The sequence below is a fragment of the Carassius gibelio genome, chromosome B6, assembly GCF_023724105.1.
Source record: "Carassius gibelio isolate Cgi1373 ecotype wild population from Czech Republic chromosome B6, carGib1.2-hapl.c, whole genome shotgun sequence".
NCBI classification, from domain to species: Eukaryota; Metazoa; Chordata; class Actinopteri; order Cypriniformes; family Cyprinidae; genus Carassius; species Carassius gibelio.
The window spans coordinates 17,564,620-17,585,494 of NC_068401.1; the positions used below are offsets into that span (position 1 = coordinate 17,564,620).

The window sequence follows — 20,875 nt, forward strand, 5'->3', positions numbered from 1 at the left end:
ACGGTACGAACTCCCTGGCAGAAAATACTTTTCCAAAACTGCACTGCCTCAGCTATATGAAGAGTGCCGCGAAAAGCTGGAAAATAATCTAAGGAACATGAAATATTTTGCCACTACCTCCAACCTATGGTCGAGCAGAACATATATGAGCCTCACCATTCATTACATTGACGAGGAGTGGTGTCTGCAATCAAGATGCTTGCAAACTGCATATTTTCCGGATGACCATACAACAGAAATACTTTCTGCGGGTCTGGAGGATGCACTCGCATCTTGGGGCCTTAGCGAGGACCGCCAGGTGTGCATCACAACAGACAACGGCGCAAACATCGTCAAGGCTGTCTCGCTTAAAAACTGGACTCGTCTGCAATGTTTTGGTCACCGGCTACATCTAGCCATTGGTAAGTTAACCATCTAAAAAATTTTAAGTTTTCAGTGCTAAACAGCATATGAGGATTTATAAAATATCCTAATTGATTTCACAGCATTTAAAGCTATATCACGTTTGACTGCATAATTTAGAATATGCTGTCGTATTCACACTGTCCTAACAAACACCAACTTGCATGTGGTTGTGTGCTGTAAAGGCAGTGATAAATAAATAAATGGTCGTGTAGCCTTGCTTTACGCTATTTGATAAATATGCATATATATTAAGTATGTTAAATGCCGTTAATGTTTTAAAATGTAAGTAATGCATCTATTCCACAATAATAGTGTGATAATTTCTCATAATTAATTCAGTTTTGATTCAGTTACATTTCTGTTGACATTAAAGTTGTCATGGCATGCTTAAGCTGTTATGTTAGTTTATTGTTGCAGTAACTAGCCTTTATTTAACTCAGATTTGTAGGATAAAAGACAGCCCTAGTGTGTAAGGTCTAAAAGTAGTTTCTCGCTGATTGAAAATCTCATAACATTGTAATTTATCATCACAAAATAATTTTTGTCATCACAAATAAGGAATTTTTACAATCGTCTTTGCCTTTTAAAGATTCTAAACATGTACCTATATTGTTTTCTTCATCATCAGAGGGGAGTATGAGAGACCAGAGAATCCAAAGAGCCATGGGTGTGTGCAAAAAAGTGGTCAGTGCTTTTTCCTTCTCTTGGAAAAAGAAACGAGAACTAGCGGTCATTCAAGAGGAGCTCAAGCTGCCAAGGCACAAGTTGATCACAGAATCACCCACCAGGTGGGGGTCCCACCATGCCATGATAGCACGAGTGCTAGAGCAAGAGAAGGCCATTGCAAAAGTTTTATCAGCTGATAAAAAAACAAGGCACTTGGCTCCCTCCCTGTACTGCATCTTTTCAGTGAGGAGGTCTTGAAACCTGTAGCTGATGACTCGGAGCTCACCAAGACCATCAAGGCTTTTGTCCTCACCTATCTGAATGAGAAATATGACAACGCTGCCACTGATGATCTTCTGAGCATAGCATCCCTTGTTGATCCTCGTTTTAAGACACGCTACATCAAAGATGACAAGGTTGAGGCTGTGAAATCCGGAGCTGTAGCTCAGATGCTGGATGAATGTCAGAGCACATCGCAAGCTGCTCCTGCAGTCCCATCCATTTCACTGGGAGGAGGCAAAGGTGACGGTGCTGCTGCTACACCAGCCAAATTGCAGAAGATGACACTGGGCAGCTTTTTCAAGAAGTCCTACACCAAGTCTACTGCAACATCTGATCTCACAGAACAGCAGGCTATTGAAGCTGAACTAAATGGCTACCTACAAGCTCCTGATGCAGACAGCGAGACCAACCCCCTGGAATGGTGGAAGATCAATTCAGCAATATACCCCAGAGTGAGCCTCCTGGCAAAACGTTAGCTGTGTATTCCTGCCACCAGCTCACCCTCAGAGCGTGCTTTTAGCACAGGTGGTAATATAGTGTCCTGCCACAGGGCAGCTTTAAAGCCAGACACTGTGGACAGACTAGTGTTTCTGGCAAAAAACCTGTAAAAGTTTACAAATTGTGTGCACTAGCTAAAAGTTGAATATTTTTGTTTACATTTTGCAAATTTAATCTACCTCTTAAAGCCAGACACAGTGGACAGACTAGTGTTTCTGGCAAAAAACCTGTAAAAGTTTTACAAATTGTGTGCACTAGCTAGTTGTTGTATATTTTTCATGTTTACGTTTTGCACATTTAAAATACCTCTTAAATCCAGACACTTTTTACAGACCAGTCTTCCTGGCAAAAAAAGAAAAAAAAAAATACAATTGAAAGTTTTACAAATTGTGTGCACTTGCTAGAAGTTGTATATTTTTATGTTTATATTTTGCACATTTAATGTACCTCTTAACGCCAGACACTGTTTACAGTTAGTCTTCTGGTGGGAAAAAAACTGTAATGTTTACAAATTATGTTTACAATAGTATTATGTTTACATTTTGGAAATGTGTAATTTTTTTTTTTTAATAAACTATACTTTTAAAGTGTAATTTAATGAACCCTCTCATTTTTGTGGCTTCAGTCATTAAGGCATACTATTTTTAAGCTGGAAGCATTAACAACTTGTATCGAATATCGAAAATCGTTATCGTTCAATATGGATATTTTATTTCGAGATCACATTTTTGCCATATCGCCCAGCCCTAATTGTTGTACAATTGTCATTGTTGAATCCTAGCTGTTATTATGTTTGCTTTCATTATTTAAGTTTTAACTATTTGTAGCATTATATTTTTTATTATATTAATGTTTCTCTATTTTGGTTTAATTTAAAAGATTGCACATTTAATGCACATTTCCATTTGGACATTTGCAAATAATTTATTTCATGTTTTGTGACAGTTTGTATTCAGAAGTTTAAGAGTGAAGTATGTTAAGTATTGATTTTTATTTATTTATTTTGTATTAATACATAACCTCACTGTATTCATTTATAATGTAAAATTATAGTGTGACATTTGTGTCAGTAATCTTGAAGCACAGGTGACTACGCGTGGTGGGAGGGGGGCCCCCAAATCAAATTCTGCTTAGGGCCCCCAAGAGGCTCGGGCCGGCACTGGAATTACGTTTGAGGTTGGCGTTGCGTATGCACCGGTGAGTCTCTTAAGGTGACTGTTTGTTAATTATAGCTTCGACACATGACCAGCATTTATGTTGCGTCTTGTCTTGTTTTTGTCACGTGTTAAAGGTTTGTTGATGACGATATTTAGTCATAATTTTCGTAATAAATAATTAAAATGTACAAATTACATAAACTGCAACAATTAACATTTTTTCAGAAAATCTCTTATAGACAAGCTATTTTATTTAGGTATCTGTAGGAGGATCATGATCTCTCTTTGATAAAAATTATAATAAAATAATAATAATACATTGTGATGATTTTTTCCAGAATTGTGCAAGCTTACTCCTTTGCTTGACTGACTGTTTCTACCATGGCATACAGTGACAGGGCAAATACTAACCCCCTACTTCCCAAATACCTTTTTACAATTAATCTATATAGGCTACTAGATAGTGCAACAATAATTAAATAAATTTTATGCATTTAGCAGACACTTTTATCCAAAGTGACTTATATTGCATTCAGGCTAACAATTTTCTCCTAACATCCCTGGGATTCAAACCCCCAACCATGCACTTGCTAATGGAATGCTCTACCACCTGAGCTACAGGAACACTATCACTATAAATGAAATTGTTTATAGCAGTTTTAACACAATTAAGCTCAAGTGTCAAGTTTCAATATCAAACTACAATGAGACACCAAATGATCACTAAACCTACACTGTAAAAAATTTCCTGTAGAAATTACAGTAACTTACTGGCAGCAGTTTGCCAGTAACTTACTGTAAATTAAACTTACAGTAAAAATACTGTATTCATATTTACAGTACCATTTAACTTGCTGTAAATGTATTTGCAGTAATATATTTTTTTACTGTAAAACACAATTATGTTTTTTTTTCTCCTTTTATATATTTTAATACAATAAAATATTACTTTACACTGTGAAATTTACTGTAATTGGTTCACTTTTATTATGTATTGTAAAACTTTACAAATTATTGTATTTCAACAGGTCTCATGTCTCAGTAGTAAAAACTATAAAAAGAAACAAAAGACTGTTTAACTTCTTTTATTGGTTTAATAGTTAAATTGTAATACTTGAAATAACATTTTAATATTCTTGCAGATTGTACTTTCAGTTTTCCAAAAACTTGAATACATTTCATTTATACATAAAAGTGTCATATTCAGAGCATTTTAAAACAACAGACATGAACAGATTCAGTCATAAGAACAATCTTAAAAATTTACTAATTCAGAAAACTCCTGTGTAGAATGTATTTGCTCTTAGTAGCTTAATAGTTTTGCCAGCTGAAATCCAGAAACTCCTTAAAGGGATAGTTCACCTAAAAATCTGAATTAGGTCATTAATAACTTACCCTCATGTCGTTCCAAACCCGTGAGACTTCCGTTTATCTTCAGAACACAGTTTAAGATATTTTGGATTTAGTCCGAGAGCTCTCAGTCCCTCCATTGAAGCTGTGTGTGTGGTATACTGCCCATGTCCAGAAAGGTAAGAAAAACATCATCAAAGTAGTCCATGTGACATCACAGGGTCGGTTAGAATTTTTTGAAGCGTCGAAAATACATTTTGGTCCAAAAATAGCAAAAACTACGACTTTATTCAGCATTGTCTTCTCTTCCGGGTCTGTTGTGAGACAGTTCAAAACAAAGCAGTTTGTGATATCCGGTTCATGAATCATTCGATGTAACCGGATCTTTTTGAACCAGTTCACCAAATCAAACTGAATCGTTTTATACTGTTCGCGTCTCCAATACGCATTAATTCACAAATTACTTAAGCTGTTAACTTTTTTAATGTGGCTGACTCGTGAACTAGTCAGTATTTTGTTCGTTATCTGGCTCAGCTCGGTGTTCATCTTCAGTTCTCTCCTCACAGCAGTTCACCGGGATATTGGTTTGTTTGAACTCAGAAGTGTCAGCCACATTAAAAAAAGTTAAAAGTTTAAGTAATTTGTGGATTAATGCGTATTGGAGATGCGAACCGTTTAAAATGATTCAGTTCGATTTGGTGAACTGGTTCAAAAGGATCCAATTACATGGAGTGATTCGTTCGCGAACCGGATATCACAAACTGCTTTGTTTTGAACTCTCTCTCACAACAGACACGGAAGAGAAGACAATGCTGAATAAAGTCGTAGTTTTTGCTATTTTTGGACCAAAACGTATTTTCGATGCTTCAAAAAATTCTAACTGACCCTCTGATGTCACATGGACTACTTTGATGATGTTTTTCTTACCTTTCTGGACATGGACAGCAGACCGAACACACAGCTTCAATGGAGGGACAGAGGAGATAAATGGAGGTCTCACGGGTTTGGAACGACATGAGGGTGAGTTATTAATGGGTGAATTAATTTTTTGGGTGAACTATCCCTTTAATGAAGGAGGATACATGAGGGTTCAGACCAGAGTTCTTCCTTTGCACCATCTTCCCACTTCTTTTGATGACGTGGAACTTTGAGGAGCACTTGCTGTTGTCAGGGTTATCATTTAACCTTTACATAACAGAAAAAAAAGTTAGATCATTTGATGTGAAAAATGTCTAACAAAACAACCAAATACTCACAACACAACCAAATACAGAAATGCACTGCAAATGGCACAGAACACAACGGAAATATTTCCAGGGGACCCAATATGTGACGAACCCGGATGGAGTATGTTTAGTACTCAATGTCTACTTTTGTTTTCTTGCAAAAAATACAGATATTACATATTTATGACATACAACTTTATATACAATATAAAAAATGTAAAAAGAACATGAGGGTGAGATATTAATCTATACATTAGTAACATTGTAAAAAAAAAAATTAATGTTATGTTTAAATAAGTTTCATAGGTAAGAAATGTAAGGTAATGTAGGGTCCAAAGATGAAACAGCTAATTTTAAAGTTGAGACACACACAGATAAATAAAGCATATTACGAAAACTTTTTTTGTATAAAATGTATTTATTTGCAACAGTTATGTTAACAGCAATAATAAGACATTTATGTCCTAAGTACAGCTATTAAGCTGATAGACACCATGCTGCTTTGTCACGAGAACATCCCAGGTTAAAATAATGAGGAAATTACGTTGGCTAAATCCGAAATCGCCCCCTTAACACTCATTCACTCATTTCTACATTAGTCCACTAATACGGTTCACTTGAAGCTGTGAATGAATTCGGACAGCCGTTGATCGCGCATTGGATGTACACAGTCGGGTTCGTCACTTATTGGGGTCCCCTGAAAACATTTCCATTGTGTTCTGTGCCATTTGCGGCGCATTTTCGCGAACGAGATTATGTTATTCTCCCGATGCTGATGTACAGAACAAATGTTACATTTGAAGTAGACATATTTTTCTCTTGGTTGTTTAGTTTCCTTAACTTTATGTGTTTGCGGTAACGTTAAATGTGAGACTGAGGGGCGGAGAGGCTTTGGAAAGTGTATGAGCATTCAGGAACTGCACACGAAAACCTTAAGTTCGCCGTGTTTTTATGCCCTTTGGCATGATTAATAAAGGCGTATGTCTCCACAGAGACGCCAGTGTTTGCACACGACACGAACATTGCGGGTTTTACTCTAGCACTACAAGCATGACGTGCATTTATATGGGGCAGGGTTGCCAGGTCCCAGAAATATTTCCAGCCCAATGACAACTCAAAACCCGCCCAAATGGAATGAAAACTAGCCCAATTTTTCAGTGTCCAATCAGATTAGACAACGGCTGGATTCCCACAAAGGGCCTTAAAATAAATGTATATAAGTTTAAGTTTAAAGTATTCGTCTTTTGTCTTACCCAAATTCTTTGCACACACTGTTTTTTTAATACACAATACACTATTATTATATATATATATATATAATGCACTATTCTATCATCATTTGGAACACTTCGAATCCACTCCTTTAATCCTTTCTCTGTCTCCCATTCTTTGCGATACTTCTTTCCATACTTTCCCCATTTACCTGACATTTTAGAATGCTGCTTGTTCATCCACAGACAACCGAACCAACGCTTCTGACTACAACGCTCTCATGATGTGAGTGACGTGATGATGATGCTTGATTTGTGATGTCAAAGCACATGTGGCGCGCGCTCAAGTATTAATACTACTCGCAAGTATTAATTCCCGGGGGATCAACACCCACTAATAAAAGGTTCACTTTTATCTTTGTCCACAATTATTTTATTTTATTTTTATTTTTTTGCGGCCGCAGTACATCATAAATGTAGCCCAAACAACCGCAACCCGCAACTCCGTATTTTTTCCCGCAACTCCTTTTCTAAAATAGCCCAATTGTGCGGGAAAACCGCTACCCTGGCAACCATGATATGGGGTAATCAGTTAACAGCAAGCGATAATAGCGGGAAAAAATCCGACTAACTTTAAGCTAAATCCACGAAAGCTTTGTTGTTCGGCTAACAGTTCACATGAACACTCACCAGCTCCTGGAGTGGTCAAACCCAAGGCAGAGACCCGTTAATGTCCATATTTTGACGGTGAAACATTCAGAAAAGGGAAAAAAAGGAAAGAAATATGAATGTTTGCACAGTGTCACCACAACTCTCTCTAGCTCTCTTCACAGCATAAATGTGAGGTGACTGCGCGCCATACAGTGGCAGCGTTTTTTTTATTTATATTTTTGTTTTAGTTAAACCAAAGATATAATATATTTAAAGTAAAAGAAGTAATATTTGTACCCACCTTTGCATCTGACTGGTTCTTTTTGCATCTGTGGGTCTTGTTTTCTTCTTTCTCCAAGTGGGAAATAAAACTTGATCTGTGATTGGTCAGGTTTCGCGCTCATTTTTTCTTTACTGTATTTAAATTTACAGCAAATTAAAAATACTGTAATTTAGTGTCGCCAAGAGGGTATTCCCCAAAATGTTACTTTAAAATACAGTAATATGCTGTATAACTGTCCTACAGTAAAATACAGTTCATTTTACAGTTAAATACTGTTAAATTTACAGACATTTCTAACAGTGTACTGCATTGGACTGACTGTATACAGGCTAATAAACAGATACACTGAGAATCTAAAAAAAACACATTCAGGCTTCAGCAGCATCAATTATAAACTCTTGTGAAACACTGAAAATAATAATTCTGGAGGTGGCTCTAGGCAATTTCTAATAAAATCGGTCAGGTTTTATCTGTAGCTGTTTTCAACTTAGGCTACTGTTTGAAAGCATTTGTTTACTGGATCCTTGAACTAAAAAAATCAGATTACACAAAAACTTGCTTCATTCCTGTGCAGCCCGACTGCATCACTTTCTTTACTGCGTATATAAAGGGAAAACTTGCATTTATTCACATGTTATTTCATTAGCTAGTCATGGTATACTGTTATGATTTTGATTAATGCAGGACGCTACTGAATGATGCACATCAGAGGTGATTTAGAAGTTGGTATATGCAAAGCCGACTGATAAAGAAGTGGGTATACACCACTACACCACTGTTCATACCCATGTCATTACACATAGTGTCCTCATAAACCACATAAACATGCACGCACACAAACACAAAAACAAGCACAACAAAATCACTTCACACTATTAAGCTGCTGTGTTATGAACAGTGTTGGGCAAATCACATAACTGTTTTGATTACTTTATTTTAAGTAATTAGTAATTAGTTACATTACTAGTTTCATTACTTTTTTCTTCATGCAATTTATGAAATTACAGCATACACTCTCCCGATAAATAGTTGTTATTAAAGCATCAACATTCACAGAACACGATTAATATTTAACTAAAGCGGCTGCTGCATGCATGGTTTGGCATGGCAAAATGCCAGCAAAGAGCGCTGCATTTAAAATCTCTAAAAGACATCTCAGTTCATTGCAATCTCACAAATCTTTTATAACAAATATGCATAACGAATTTTTCATAATGTCTATAATTTGTACGCAAATTTCAGCACTGCATTGTTTTATAACGTTTTATAGCCTAAATTGAAACTCTGCACACATTTGCACCTGTTAATCATTTAGATTTTATATTAACTCATGTTGCTTTTGTGCAAGAGAAAAATAAAATGTTTAGAGATTTCTATTTTACGGCAGTCCTGTGAATAATTGTATTACATTTACATTACATTTACATTTATTCATTTAACAGATGCTTTTATCCAAAGCGACTTACAGATGAAGACAGTGGAAGCAATCAAAAACAACAAAAAGAGCAATGATATATAAGTGCTATAACAAGTCTCAGTTAGGTTAACACAGTACATGTAGCATGGGATTTTAACTAATATAATAAATAAAAAGAAAACAGATAGAATAAAAAAAATAAAAGAATAGAGCAAGCTAGATAGAGGTCTTTACACATACACACACACATACATATACAATTGCATAATAAATGAAAAAAAATAGAATACAAAAAGATTAGAAAGGTAGTTCGATTTTTTAAAGAATAGAATTAGACTAGTGAGTGTTAAAGTTAGAGGGTCAAATAAAGATGGAAGAGATGTGTTTTAAGCCGATTCTTGAAGATGGCTAAGGACTCAGCTGCTCGGATTGAGTTGGGGAGTTCATTCCACCAGAAGGGAACATTTAATTTAAAAGTCTGTAAAAGTGACTTTGTGCTTCTTTGGGATGGCACAATCAAGCGACGTTCACTTGCAGAACGCAAGCTTCTAAAGGGCACATAAGTCTGAAGTAACGAATTTAGGTAAATGGGTGCAGAGCCATTGGTAGTTTTGTAGGCAAACATCAATGCCTTGAATTTTATGTGAGCAGCTATTGGAAGCCAGTGCAAATTGATAAACAGTGGTGTGATGTGTATTCTTTTTGGCTCATTAAAAATTAATCTAAAGTTCTGAATTAATTGTAAAGGTTTGATAGAATTGGCTGGAAGACCTGCCAAGATGGCATTGCAATAGTCCAGCCTGGACAGAACAAGAGCTTGAACAAGGAGTTGTGCAGCATGTTCCGAAAGAAAGGGCTTGATCTTCTTGATGTTGAATAAAGCAAATCTGCAGGATCGGACAGTTTTAGCAATGTGGTATGAGAAAGTCAGCTGATCATCAATCATAACTCCAAGGCTTCTAGCTGTTTTTGAAGGAGTTATGGTTGATGTGCCTAACTTGATGGTAAAATTGTGATGGAACGATGGGTTTGCTGGAATCAAAAGCAGTTCTGTCTTGGCAAGGTTGAGTTGAAGGTGATGGTCCATCATCCAGGAAGAAATGTCAGTTAGACAAGCTGAGATGCAATAGCTACCGTCGGATCATCAGGATGGAATGAGAGGTAGAGTTGAGTGTCATCAGCATAGCAGTGGTATGAAAAGCCATGTTTTTGAATGACAGAACCTAATGATGCCATGTAGACAGAGAAGAGAAGTGGTCCAAGAACTGAGCCCTGAGGCACCCCAGTAGTTAGATGTTGAGACTTGGACACCTCACCTCTCCAAGATACTTTGAAGGACCTATCTGATAGGTAAGACTCAAACCATTGAAGTGTTGTTCCTGAGATGCCTTTCGCCAATAGCGTTGATAGGAGGATCTGGTGGTTAACCGTGTCAAAAGCAGCGGACAGATCAAGCAGGATAAGTACTGAAGATTTGGATTCTGCTCTTGCCAGTCTTAGAGCTTCAACAACTGAGAGCAAGGCCGTCTCAGTTGAATGTCCACTTCTGAAGCCAGATTAGTTGCTGTCAAGGAGATTGTTGTGTGTGAGAAATGTAAAGACTTGTTTGAACACAGCTCGTTCAAGTGTTTTTGCAATAAAAGGAAGAAGGGAAACTGGTCTGTACTTCTCTAAAAGAGATGGGTTGAGGTTGGGTTTCTTAAGTAGTGGAGTTATACGTGCCTGTCTAAATGATGAGGGAAAAACACCAGTGTGGAGGGAAGTGTTGATGATGTGAGTGAGTGCAGGTACAAATTCAGGAGAAATGGCTTGAAGGAGATGAGATGGAATTGGATCAAGCGGGCAAGTTGTAGGGTGATTAGAAAGGATGAGTTTCGACACTTCTGTCTCAGAGAGTGAAGAGAAGGATGTAAATGAGTGTAAGTTTGCTGGTGATATGAGCTTGACTGATTGTGGTGTGGAAAATTGTGCACTAATGTGTTTAATTTTATTAATGAAAAACGTTGCAAAGTCGTCAGCTATTAGAGATGAAGCAGGAGGAGGACAAAGAAGTGAGGAAAATTTTTTTTAAAGCATGCGAGAGTTAGATGAATTGTTAATTTTGTTATGGTAGTATGTCCTTTTAGCAGAGGAGACATTAGCAGAGAAAGAATATAGGAGTGACTGATACACAATAAGATCAGTAGTATTTTTGGACTTGCGCCACACCCTTTCAGAAGCTCTAAGCTTAGAACGGTGTTCGCGTAGAACATCAGATAACCAAGGGGCAGAAGGGGTGTTACGGGCTGGCCTGGAAGATAAGGGGCAAACAGTGTCTAAACAAGATGTAAGAGTGGAGCAGAAAATATCAGTAGCACTGTTAAATTGAATAATTGTAAACACGCTGGAGCTGATTTCTAATCCATTGGCTCTTGACTTGACAGTGCATGTGCTACATCCATTTTACAATCTGTAGATTAGAAAATACTGCATTCTGTCAGCAATGTAATGTGGCAGTAATGTATAGAGACTGTAACATGGAGTCGGAGACTTTCGGATCCATATGCAGTATGTTTAATAAAAATGGTCAGACAGGCAGTAATCAGAGCACAGCGTCAAGTATGTCAGAGATATCCAGAATCAATAACAGTAACAAGCAGAGGTCGGGGCCGGCAGCGGAGAATCAAAAGCGGTATACACAATCCAAGATCAAACATGGAAGGAACAAACACAGGGAAACCCTCGGAAATGCCAGACAGAACTAAACAAGACTTCGAACTTAATGAGAGTCCAAACACAGTTTACATAGCGGAGTGGTAATGGGGAACACCTGGTGGTTATTAGCCCTAAGCACGGGATTATGGGAAATGGAGTTGGGAATGAAAATACAAGAATGCCTGAGTCCCTCTATTGGAGGTCATGGGCACTCCAGCTGATGATCATGACATACAACCTAATTTCCTGTATGACATCAAAGCTGTCAACTTTACACTGACATAAACTTGTAAAAATACATTATATGGCCGCAACACATGAGCAGAGCAGCAGAAAAACTGCAACAGCAGGTGTACAGAGATTTCACACTTATGTGACACTAAAAAAAAGTTGAAAGAATTCAGAAAATACCTGTAATTTACTAGTATGAGATTTAATTTGGTAGTGGTAATAAATTGTGCAACTGCTACAATTATTATAAACGTTTTTTTGACAAGATGTTTATATTGGGTCTGATTTGCAGTGAGACTATTACAATAAATATTTATTTCACAAAAGCAAACCCTAAAGTGGGACATCTTTAAACCCGGAAAATACTATTTGTTCACATACCCACAAATCTCAGTCGCATTTACCTGCTTTAAACATAAACCTGCTCTCTGCTTTTTACACTTAAACTGTTCTGGGCATGCTTTTTTAGTGGGGGGTTGGGGGTGCCTATAGAAGTGGGTATACTGGGTATTAATAACATTTTGTTATAACCTCTAATAAAGTAAATGCTATTTTGTTTAGTTGTCTGTTCAGAATAGTGGGAGAATTGTGATCTCTATTTGAAACAAACAAAAAATTAATGTTACTCAATCATTTCAGAAGTGAAGGGGCAGAAATGTCAAATATAATAACTTTGTCCCTAATTTACAGATTATTATTATTATTATCATCATCATTTTCCCCCATTTTTTTTATTTATTTATTTATGTATTTATTTATTTTTTATCACAGAGTAAGGCAGAGGATATATTTTATAGTACTATAACCAGCTATAATAAATGCTATGCCAATTAGCACTGCATAAGTATATATATTTTATATTACCTGGACATGACTTGACAAACACACATACTGTAGACCATATTGTCGCAAAATGTGTGTTTTCAGCATAGACAGAGTAGAGAAAGCTTTGCCTACAGTAATAGCTGGATACCTTTTTCCATATTAAGGATTTCCTTGCACTTCATAATTACTTCTACATTTCAGCTTTGGACTTTCTGCTCCAGATCACACTCTGACTTTGAGTATGAATGACACAAACACTGCATGAGAGTGTTTTTGTCTTGGTCCTGACCACATCACTTTCGTTTTTTACTAGAGAATATTAAAAACATTTCATACACATACTTGAGAAGAATGTCTCCAAAGAAGTGTGTTTTTGTATATGAGGGAAAGATAATTTTGTTCAGCTTCCCAAAGAACCCAGTATTACATGAAAAGTGAATGTAGTTAGTTTTCATTTCGGTGAAAAATGTTTTATAAACAAGGTCCAGTATGCTGGATTTGCACATCGTTTGATACTGAAAGATGGAGTAGTCCGATCAATTAGTGGGAACAAGAGGATATGAGTAAAAACATAAAATTTTTGTGTTTTGTTGGCATTCGGTAAGTGCTCTTTAGCTCTGCCCACGGCACTCCTCCAGGAGCTCATGTGTTTTTGAAGATAAGTGTTAAGCTGTATCTTTCTTTTTGATGAAGCTAAATTCTCTACGGAGGTATGAAGTATGCAATACTACTTTATACTGTAGGTAGGTACTCAATATTAACATGTGATTTGCCAAACGGTGTGTGTGTGTGTTGTGTCCCCCTAAAAAGCATTTAAAAAAAAAATTAAAATATGTGGTCACTGTCTAAATATCATATTTATCACAACTTGGTTATTAAATGCACACGAAGATGCGGTTTCAAAATACTTTAATCTGATCCACACTGAAGAAAATTCAAACAAAGCAGGTAAATTAAACACAATAAAAAAAACACTGACATGGCCAGACAAACACAACTGAAAACTAACTCAATCAAATCATGACAACTAAATACTGGCTAGAACTAGAACAAAGGAAAAAGAAAACCTGAATAGAAACAAATTAAAAGTCCATAAAAAAGAACCAAGACAAGAATAGATGTAAATTAGTAACATTACACCCCCTCCTGGAAGGTGGCACCTTGCAGCATAAAAGATAAAGTGGGGGAATGGGCTTTGGAGGTGGACGAGGTGCAAGCAGTAGGAACCAGGGAGGTGTGGATGGTGATATCAGCCATGGTGGAGATGATGGGATGAGTGGCCAGGTGGTGCTGACCCAGAGACTGACCAGGACACCATCCTACAATGGATTTGATGGAGAAAAGAGCCATGGCGGAATCCTAGCTGACGATAACAGGGGGATGAATGATAGTAATGGAGCTGTAGCTATAGTGAAGCTCAGAGTGCAGACAGATAGCCGAGGCAGTAATGGAAAACAATGCGACGCAGCCACAGCGACAACCCCCAGAGATGGAAGTGGGTTTTCTTAGGGCTGAGGTTGAGCTGAAACAACTGTGGGCTATGGTTGAGCATGAGGGAGAGCGGAACTGTCTGAAGCTGAAGGGTGGAGTGCCCAGGTATAGCAGTCAGGGCCACAGGAAGAGTCCACAAAACTGATTATTAGGGCACTGAAATGCTTTTTAAAGTCTAAAACTGAAAGTTTAAACATTCCTGTTTATTTATGCTTTTAAGTATTTTTTTTTAATTAGGATGTTTTATGTATTATATATAAACTTAGGTGGAGTGTTGAAACATTTTAAATTATTGAATTTGTGTAAAAGGAATTAATATGTGTCTCCAGCTGTGTCTTCACCTCATGATCATTTGTATATAAGTTCATATGTGTTCCTCCTTAGTTTGCCTGGTGTCGTCAATATTATATTATGGTGTTTGGACTCAGGTGTTGTAGAACAGAACACACCGAGGCTGGAGGCAGAGCCACAGGCTCATCATGCTCAGGAAAAATGGCTCCCAGCATGGTGAAATCATGCCACTAAGAAGAGGAACTCGGTCAAGGACCGAGAAGGGTAGTGGAGAACAGAAACCAACAAAAAATGCACTTCTAATGGCAGTCTGGAGATGTCGTGAGAAAGGGAGGGGGGCAGAATCAATAGGACTGAAGATGATGATACATATTCTGGCAAAATTAAGGAACACATGGAATTCATCTCTCCATTCACTACGGGGAAGTCATGGCCTAATGGTTAGAGAGTCAGACTCGCAATCGAAGGGTTGTGAGTTCGAGTCTCGGGCCGGCAGGAATTGTGGGTGAGGGGAGTTCTTGTACAGTTCTCTCTCCACCTTCAATCCCACCAATATGCCCTTGAGCGCTGCAGCATAAATGGCTGCCCACTGATCCGTGTGTGTGTGTGCGTGTGTGTGTGTGTGTGTGTGTGTGTGTGTGTGTGTGTGTGTGCGCGCGCGTGTGTGTGTGCGCGTGTGTGTGAGTGTGTTTTTTCACTGCTCTTCACCGCTTTTCACTGTGTGTGCACTTCGGATGGGTTAAATGCAGAGCACGAATTCTGAGTATGGGTCACCATACTTGGCTGAATGTCACGTCACTTTAAAAACTCCAAGGCTTAAGAATAGTGGGGATTAAAGTACAAAACCTGACTAACAAATCAACTGGGATTAAAGCGGTACTATGAATGACAAGCTCACAATCTCACAGGTTCAATGAATCAAGATAATTTAATGTGCATGCTTTTTCTTAAGCAGCTGTTAATGTGCATGCTCATTCTTAAGCAGCCCTTAATGTTGTTTATGGATCAGGTCAATCCACTTTTACAAAACAGCAGATACAGTATATTGTGTACTTTTATCTTTTACTGAAAATAAGATCAAATAATCGTGTGTGAGAGCAGGTTACATGCACACATAGACATCAAGGCTTGAGCACCTGCTCTTTTTCTTCCTTGAGAGAAAGTTCCCTTTTGGGGGGGGGGGGGTATTTATTGTAAATAAATGAATATAAGTGTGTGTGTGTGTGTGTGTGTGTGTGTGTTTGTGTGTGTGTGTGTGTGTGTGTGTGTGTGTGTGTGTGTGTGTGTGTGTGTGTGCGAGAAATGTTGAGAAATTATCCACATCTCTGCAGCACAGCAGTATAGCACAATGATCAGCACATGCACAGAGAGCTGAAGAAGTGAAGCCTTCACTCCCTTTCCAGTTGTGTTTGTCTTGCTGTGGAGGTGAGTGTTGATGAACAACAGAAGCTACCTGTGTCTCAAATTTGCAGTTAATTATCCAAAAGACAAAAGGCAAAATAGTTAAATTGTCTCGCTAAAATCCATGACTCATATGAGAGAGCTACCGTGTAAATTAGCTAAAGTACTGTATGAAGACTAGAGGGTTAGACCAGGTAACATTTTTTCACTGCGTAATTCAGTTTATTAAAATGCATTTAGAATTATCACACAATTCAAGACATGGGGGTAGAGATGTATATATTTATATCATTTATTATATTCAGATATTCAGATATTTCATATCTATCAACTTGTATGTTAAAAGCACACATAGAAGTAGATTAGTTATTTAATGATCCACACTGAAAAGAATCCAAACAAAGCAGGCAAACCAAACACAAGCATCCTTTTACACACATACACACATTCAATAATTTAAAATGTTTCAACACTCCACCTAAGTTTATATATAATACATAAAACATCCTAATTGAAAAAAAAAATACTTAAATGTAGGGAAGTTTAAACATTCAGTTTTAAAAAGCATTTCAGTGTCCTGAAAATCAATTTTGTGGACTCATGTTATCATTAATGACTTGTTTAGGTTTAGGCTACTTGTGTCACAGTGTTACAAACTGTTTTGTGAGTTGTCAAGTGAGAATATTTATTGTATGTTATCTATCTATATTCTTAGCTAACATACTGCAATAACAATGCAAAACCACTTGGTATTCCACTTCCTTGAGAGAGAGAGAGAGAGAGAGAAAAAAAAAACTTTCTGATAAGCTCTATGTGCGACCACCACTTCCACCAGATGTTGTTCAACAGAGCTGCGAAGATGGCGTGTGTTGTGAGATACAGTTTTCTATTGATCAGTATCTGTTTAAGAAGCACCAAAGCGGCAGATGCAAATGTGCAAGGTAAGAATATGGATATTTTGTATATTTTTTATGCATACATTTTCCTTTCCATTTCAAAATATACAAATTTTACTTTCATGTATGCTAGATTCTGCAGTAGAAAATATTTTTTTTGAAATATTGCATTAGTTGAGAAAACACAATTGAGCAAACTCATGTAGCCTAAATGAAAACTGTAAAGACTACTTTATTTGTGTTTTCATATCCATGCATGTTAAAACAAAAATTATTATAGATACTCTTTAGCTTAAAAACGAATCAGTGTATTTATGTGTTTAATGTCTCATTAGATGTTGTTGTTGTTTTGTTTTTATTCAAACACAGTTACACCTTTAATCGGAGCTGTTGGTAATGATATCATCGTCCAGTGTGCTACTGATAAAACCCCTCAAGATGGAGTGTACATGTACAAACAAGATTTAGGAAGTAAAAATACGCAGATCATCTTCTACTATTACAAAGACAACAGTTTTACCTATAAAACATCAATGCTCAAAGGCAGAGTCCGTGTAGATGGAAATTTTCCCAACCTTAATGTCACCTTCTCAAATGTAAATATCAGAGACATCGGGCTTTACTGGTGTGAATTTAATTCGGAAGAAAAATGTACAGTTAGCACGCACACATGGTTATGGATAGGTAAGTGTGTCTTACACTTCTTGTAAATAATTTAATTATCAAGCATGATGGGTTTATTGTGGTTTCATACGGAATGAAAAATAACAAAGAGGATAGACTCTAATTCTCTGGCCTTGAATTTCTATTCTATCATAGAAAAATCAGTGGAAAAAAAAGACAGTGACATAGAAGAAAGAACAGACGAAATAGAAACACCTGAAAGAGTATTTAATAAGTGTCCTGAAGATCCTAATGTGAAGCTCATTCTCACTGTGTGTGCTTTCATGTCGCTACTGTCCATCATTGGTTTCATCTCTGTGATTCTGAAGGTATGCATACATACACACACACACATACACAAAAAGCAGTGTGGATCATCTAAATGCACAAATCAAAAGCAAAAACTAAACATATAAACAACATTATGCATATATCTGAAATAGAGGAATGCTGTCATGTGCGCAAATGACAGCTTTTGATACATTTTGTGGTTTGATTTGTTGTTGAAAATCTATTACTGTCTAATTCTTTTTCAGTTATTAAACTCTGGGATGATTTACTATTTACTTTTCTACAAAATGCTAAATTTAAATCTAACTTTCAAAACACTTCTGTTTGTCAAAATAAGGTTGGCATGTAAAATTTATGACATGTTTAAAAACCACAGGAAACTTCTGAAATGGTGGTCAAAAGTCAAGTGACCCTGCAGTTTGTTCTAAAGCTATTAATTGTTTTTTTGTGCTTAAAAAAATACTGATAATGGAATTCTTCTTGAATGCTGCATATATATATGCACTTCAGCTTTTTGAAAGTATGTTGTATCCACATTTCACACTAAGACAATCTTAGAATGCCAAAAGCACTATACTTTCAATGTCTTTTAACGGCTGAACTACTTAACGGTTGACATAATCAATAGATAATAGATGTTAATGTACAGCTCACATTATATAACCAAAACACGTATATAGGCTTTCAATCGAGACACAGAAGTCACAGAACAAAAAAAGTCACCTTTTCAAATAACAATCCTTGTTTTTGTTTTTTATTTTGACCACATAAATCGCTGTTATGTCTGATTGTTTACTGACAGATTTCACAGTATGCTCTGCTAGCAGTCATGCACCACAAGCAAGCGTCAAAGTTCTTGTGAACAAGATTGAGAGATTTCCCGTTCCTGTGTCTCTCTCTTCCAAATACAATGTTGTTTTAATCTTCTCAGTGGTTCTAAACCCTGTTCCTGTTGTCCTTGCTGAGTCTCCTCCATGAAAGGGCTCTTAGAATCACTCCACAACCCCCCCATTACTGCGCACCTGTTATAGTCAGTTTAGAAGCTGAAGAAACATTTGGAGAATAGGTCAAAAACATTGCAAGATTCGTGAAAAATTCTTCTTTTTTTCATTCTCAGGTGAAGGGGTGTTGGGGGAACAAGCAATACAGTCCATCAAATCAACCCTCAGACTCAGTTTATGAAGAGATGAAACGGAGCAATTCTGACTGCCCGTCCACTGTACGGACATTCATCAACCCTGACTATCAATCCGCCAAGCTTCTCCGCTAAATTCCTGTGATATAGATTTTATGTTGTATAACTCTGCATTTGGATAGGCAAAGCTTTTAAATGATTTAATGCTTTGTATTTTAATTATTTTTTTTTTTCGTTCCTTTCAGTTCAGAGAGAATTACAATTCTATAAATAATTTAGTGTTAATATGATAAGTATGTTTAAGCTGTAGATGAATAAATGAAAATAATTTAAGTGTGAACAACGACAACAAAAAAAGATGCAGCAGTTTAAGAGATATTCTTAGCTGATGGACAGAAGAAACGTCAAAGACCTCATTTGTGGTCTGACGTGCTCATGCATCTGCAAAGAACTCTAGAATGTTGTGAAGTGCTTGCTAGTTTCTGTCTGACATGTAGGCCAACAGTGAACTGACTGACGGAAAAGTAGAGAATCATATTTCACTCCTCTGATCACTATAATAGCAATCAAAGCCTTTTTTTTATTATCGAAAATTTTAATCTAAACAGCAAATGGTACTTGTTTGCACAGTGTGTATTTGACTCTCTGATGTTCATTTTTTAACTTGGTTTCCACTCTTAACCAGTCATCTTCCTTTGCAGCTGTGGTCATGCTTTCTTACTTTCTATAACCTTTTAGAATACATCAAAACAAAGCCACGCTACCATGTTTCTTGTGTTGACTTACAATGTTGAATATAAAGTTTCAAAACTTATGCATTGTGTTTGCTTTTATATATTAATTAACATGAATCTTTCAGCTTGGATGCATTTATCATGTATTTTTATGTTTTTAATGAAATCTTAATGTTTCTGTTTCTGAGTGTATCTTGTCTCTCTATGTGCAAAATAACATTTGTAAGTAAAACGCAATAAAATATTTGATTAGACAATAGAGAAAATTATTTTACATTTCTTATACACTGATGTTTTACAGTAATACACTAATAGGGTATATCACCAACAAATTCATAAATTGTAAATAAATGGTAAAAGTTTCCATTTGTTAAGAATATTTAATGTATGAACTAACATTAACTAACAATCAACAATAATTTGTGACCGTATTTATTCATTTTTGTTAACATAGTAAAAAAATTTAGTTGTTAGTCTACGTTAGGTCAGGTCCATTAAATAACATTAATACATACTTTTGAACTTTGATTTTAATAATGTATTAGTAAATGTTACAGTCGACATTAACTAAGATAAATAAATGCTTAAAAAAGTATTACTTCATTGTTAGTTTATGTTAAAGGAAACCTTGCCTCCTTTTACAAGATGTAATATTGGTCTTGGGTGTCCCCAGAATGTGTCTGAGAAGTTTCAGCTCAAAATACCCCACACTTCATTAATTCTAACATGTGGAATATGTCATTTTTGGGGTGTGTCTAAAAAAAGAGGGTTACACTTTAAGGGTTACACTTTATTTTAATAGACCACTTTAGAAATTCTACTAACTATAAGTAACTGTAACTACGTGTCAACTACACTGTAAAAAATTTCCCCGTAAATTTACAGTAAAATGCTGGCAGCAGTGGTTCCAGCCATTTACTGTAATTTTATAGTTTTGGCACTGTTTTTCAATTTTACAGCTGTGCTGTAATTTCACAGTAAAGTACTGGCAGAAATGGTTCCAGCTATGTACCATCATTTTACAGTTTAAATACTGTTTTCTCTTTTACGGCTGTGCTGTTATTTCACATCTATAAC

General features: G+C 36.5%; 1 protein-coding gene across 1 annotated transcript in view; it reads left to right on the forward strand.

The window, feature by feature from the left end:
- Positions 1 to 20,050, forward strand: part of si:rp71-81e14.2 (uncharacterized protein LOC100002239 homolog) — an 81,113-nt gene extending 61,063 nt beyond the window's left edge. Inside the window, exons 3-4 of the mRNA XM_052558363.1 lie at positions 17,795 to 17,967; positions 19,047 to 20,050. Of these exons, the coding sequence (XP_052414323.1) occupies positions 17,795 to 17,967; positions 19,047 to 19,199 (326 nt within the window). The 3' untranslated portion in view covers positions 19,200 to 20,050. The remainder of the gene's footprint in view (positions 1 to 17,794; positions 17,968 to 19,046) is intronic.
- Positions 20,051 to 20,875: the final 825 nt, after the last annotated feature.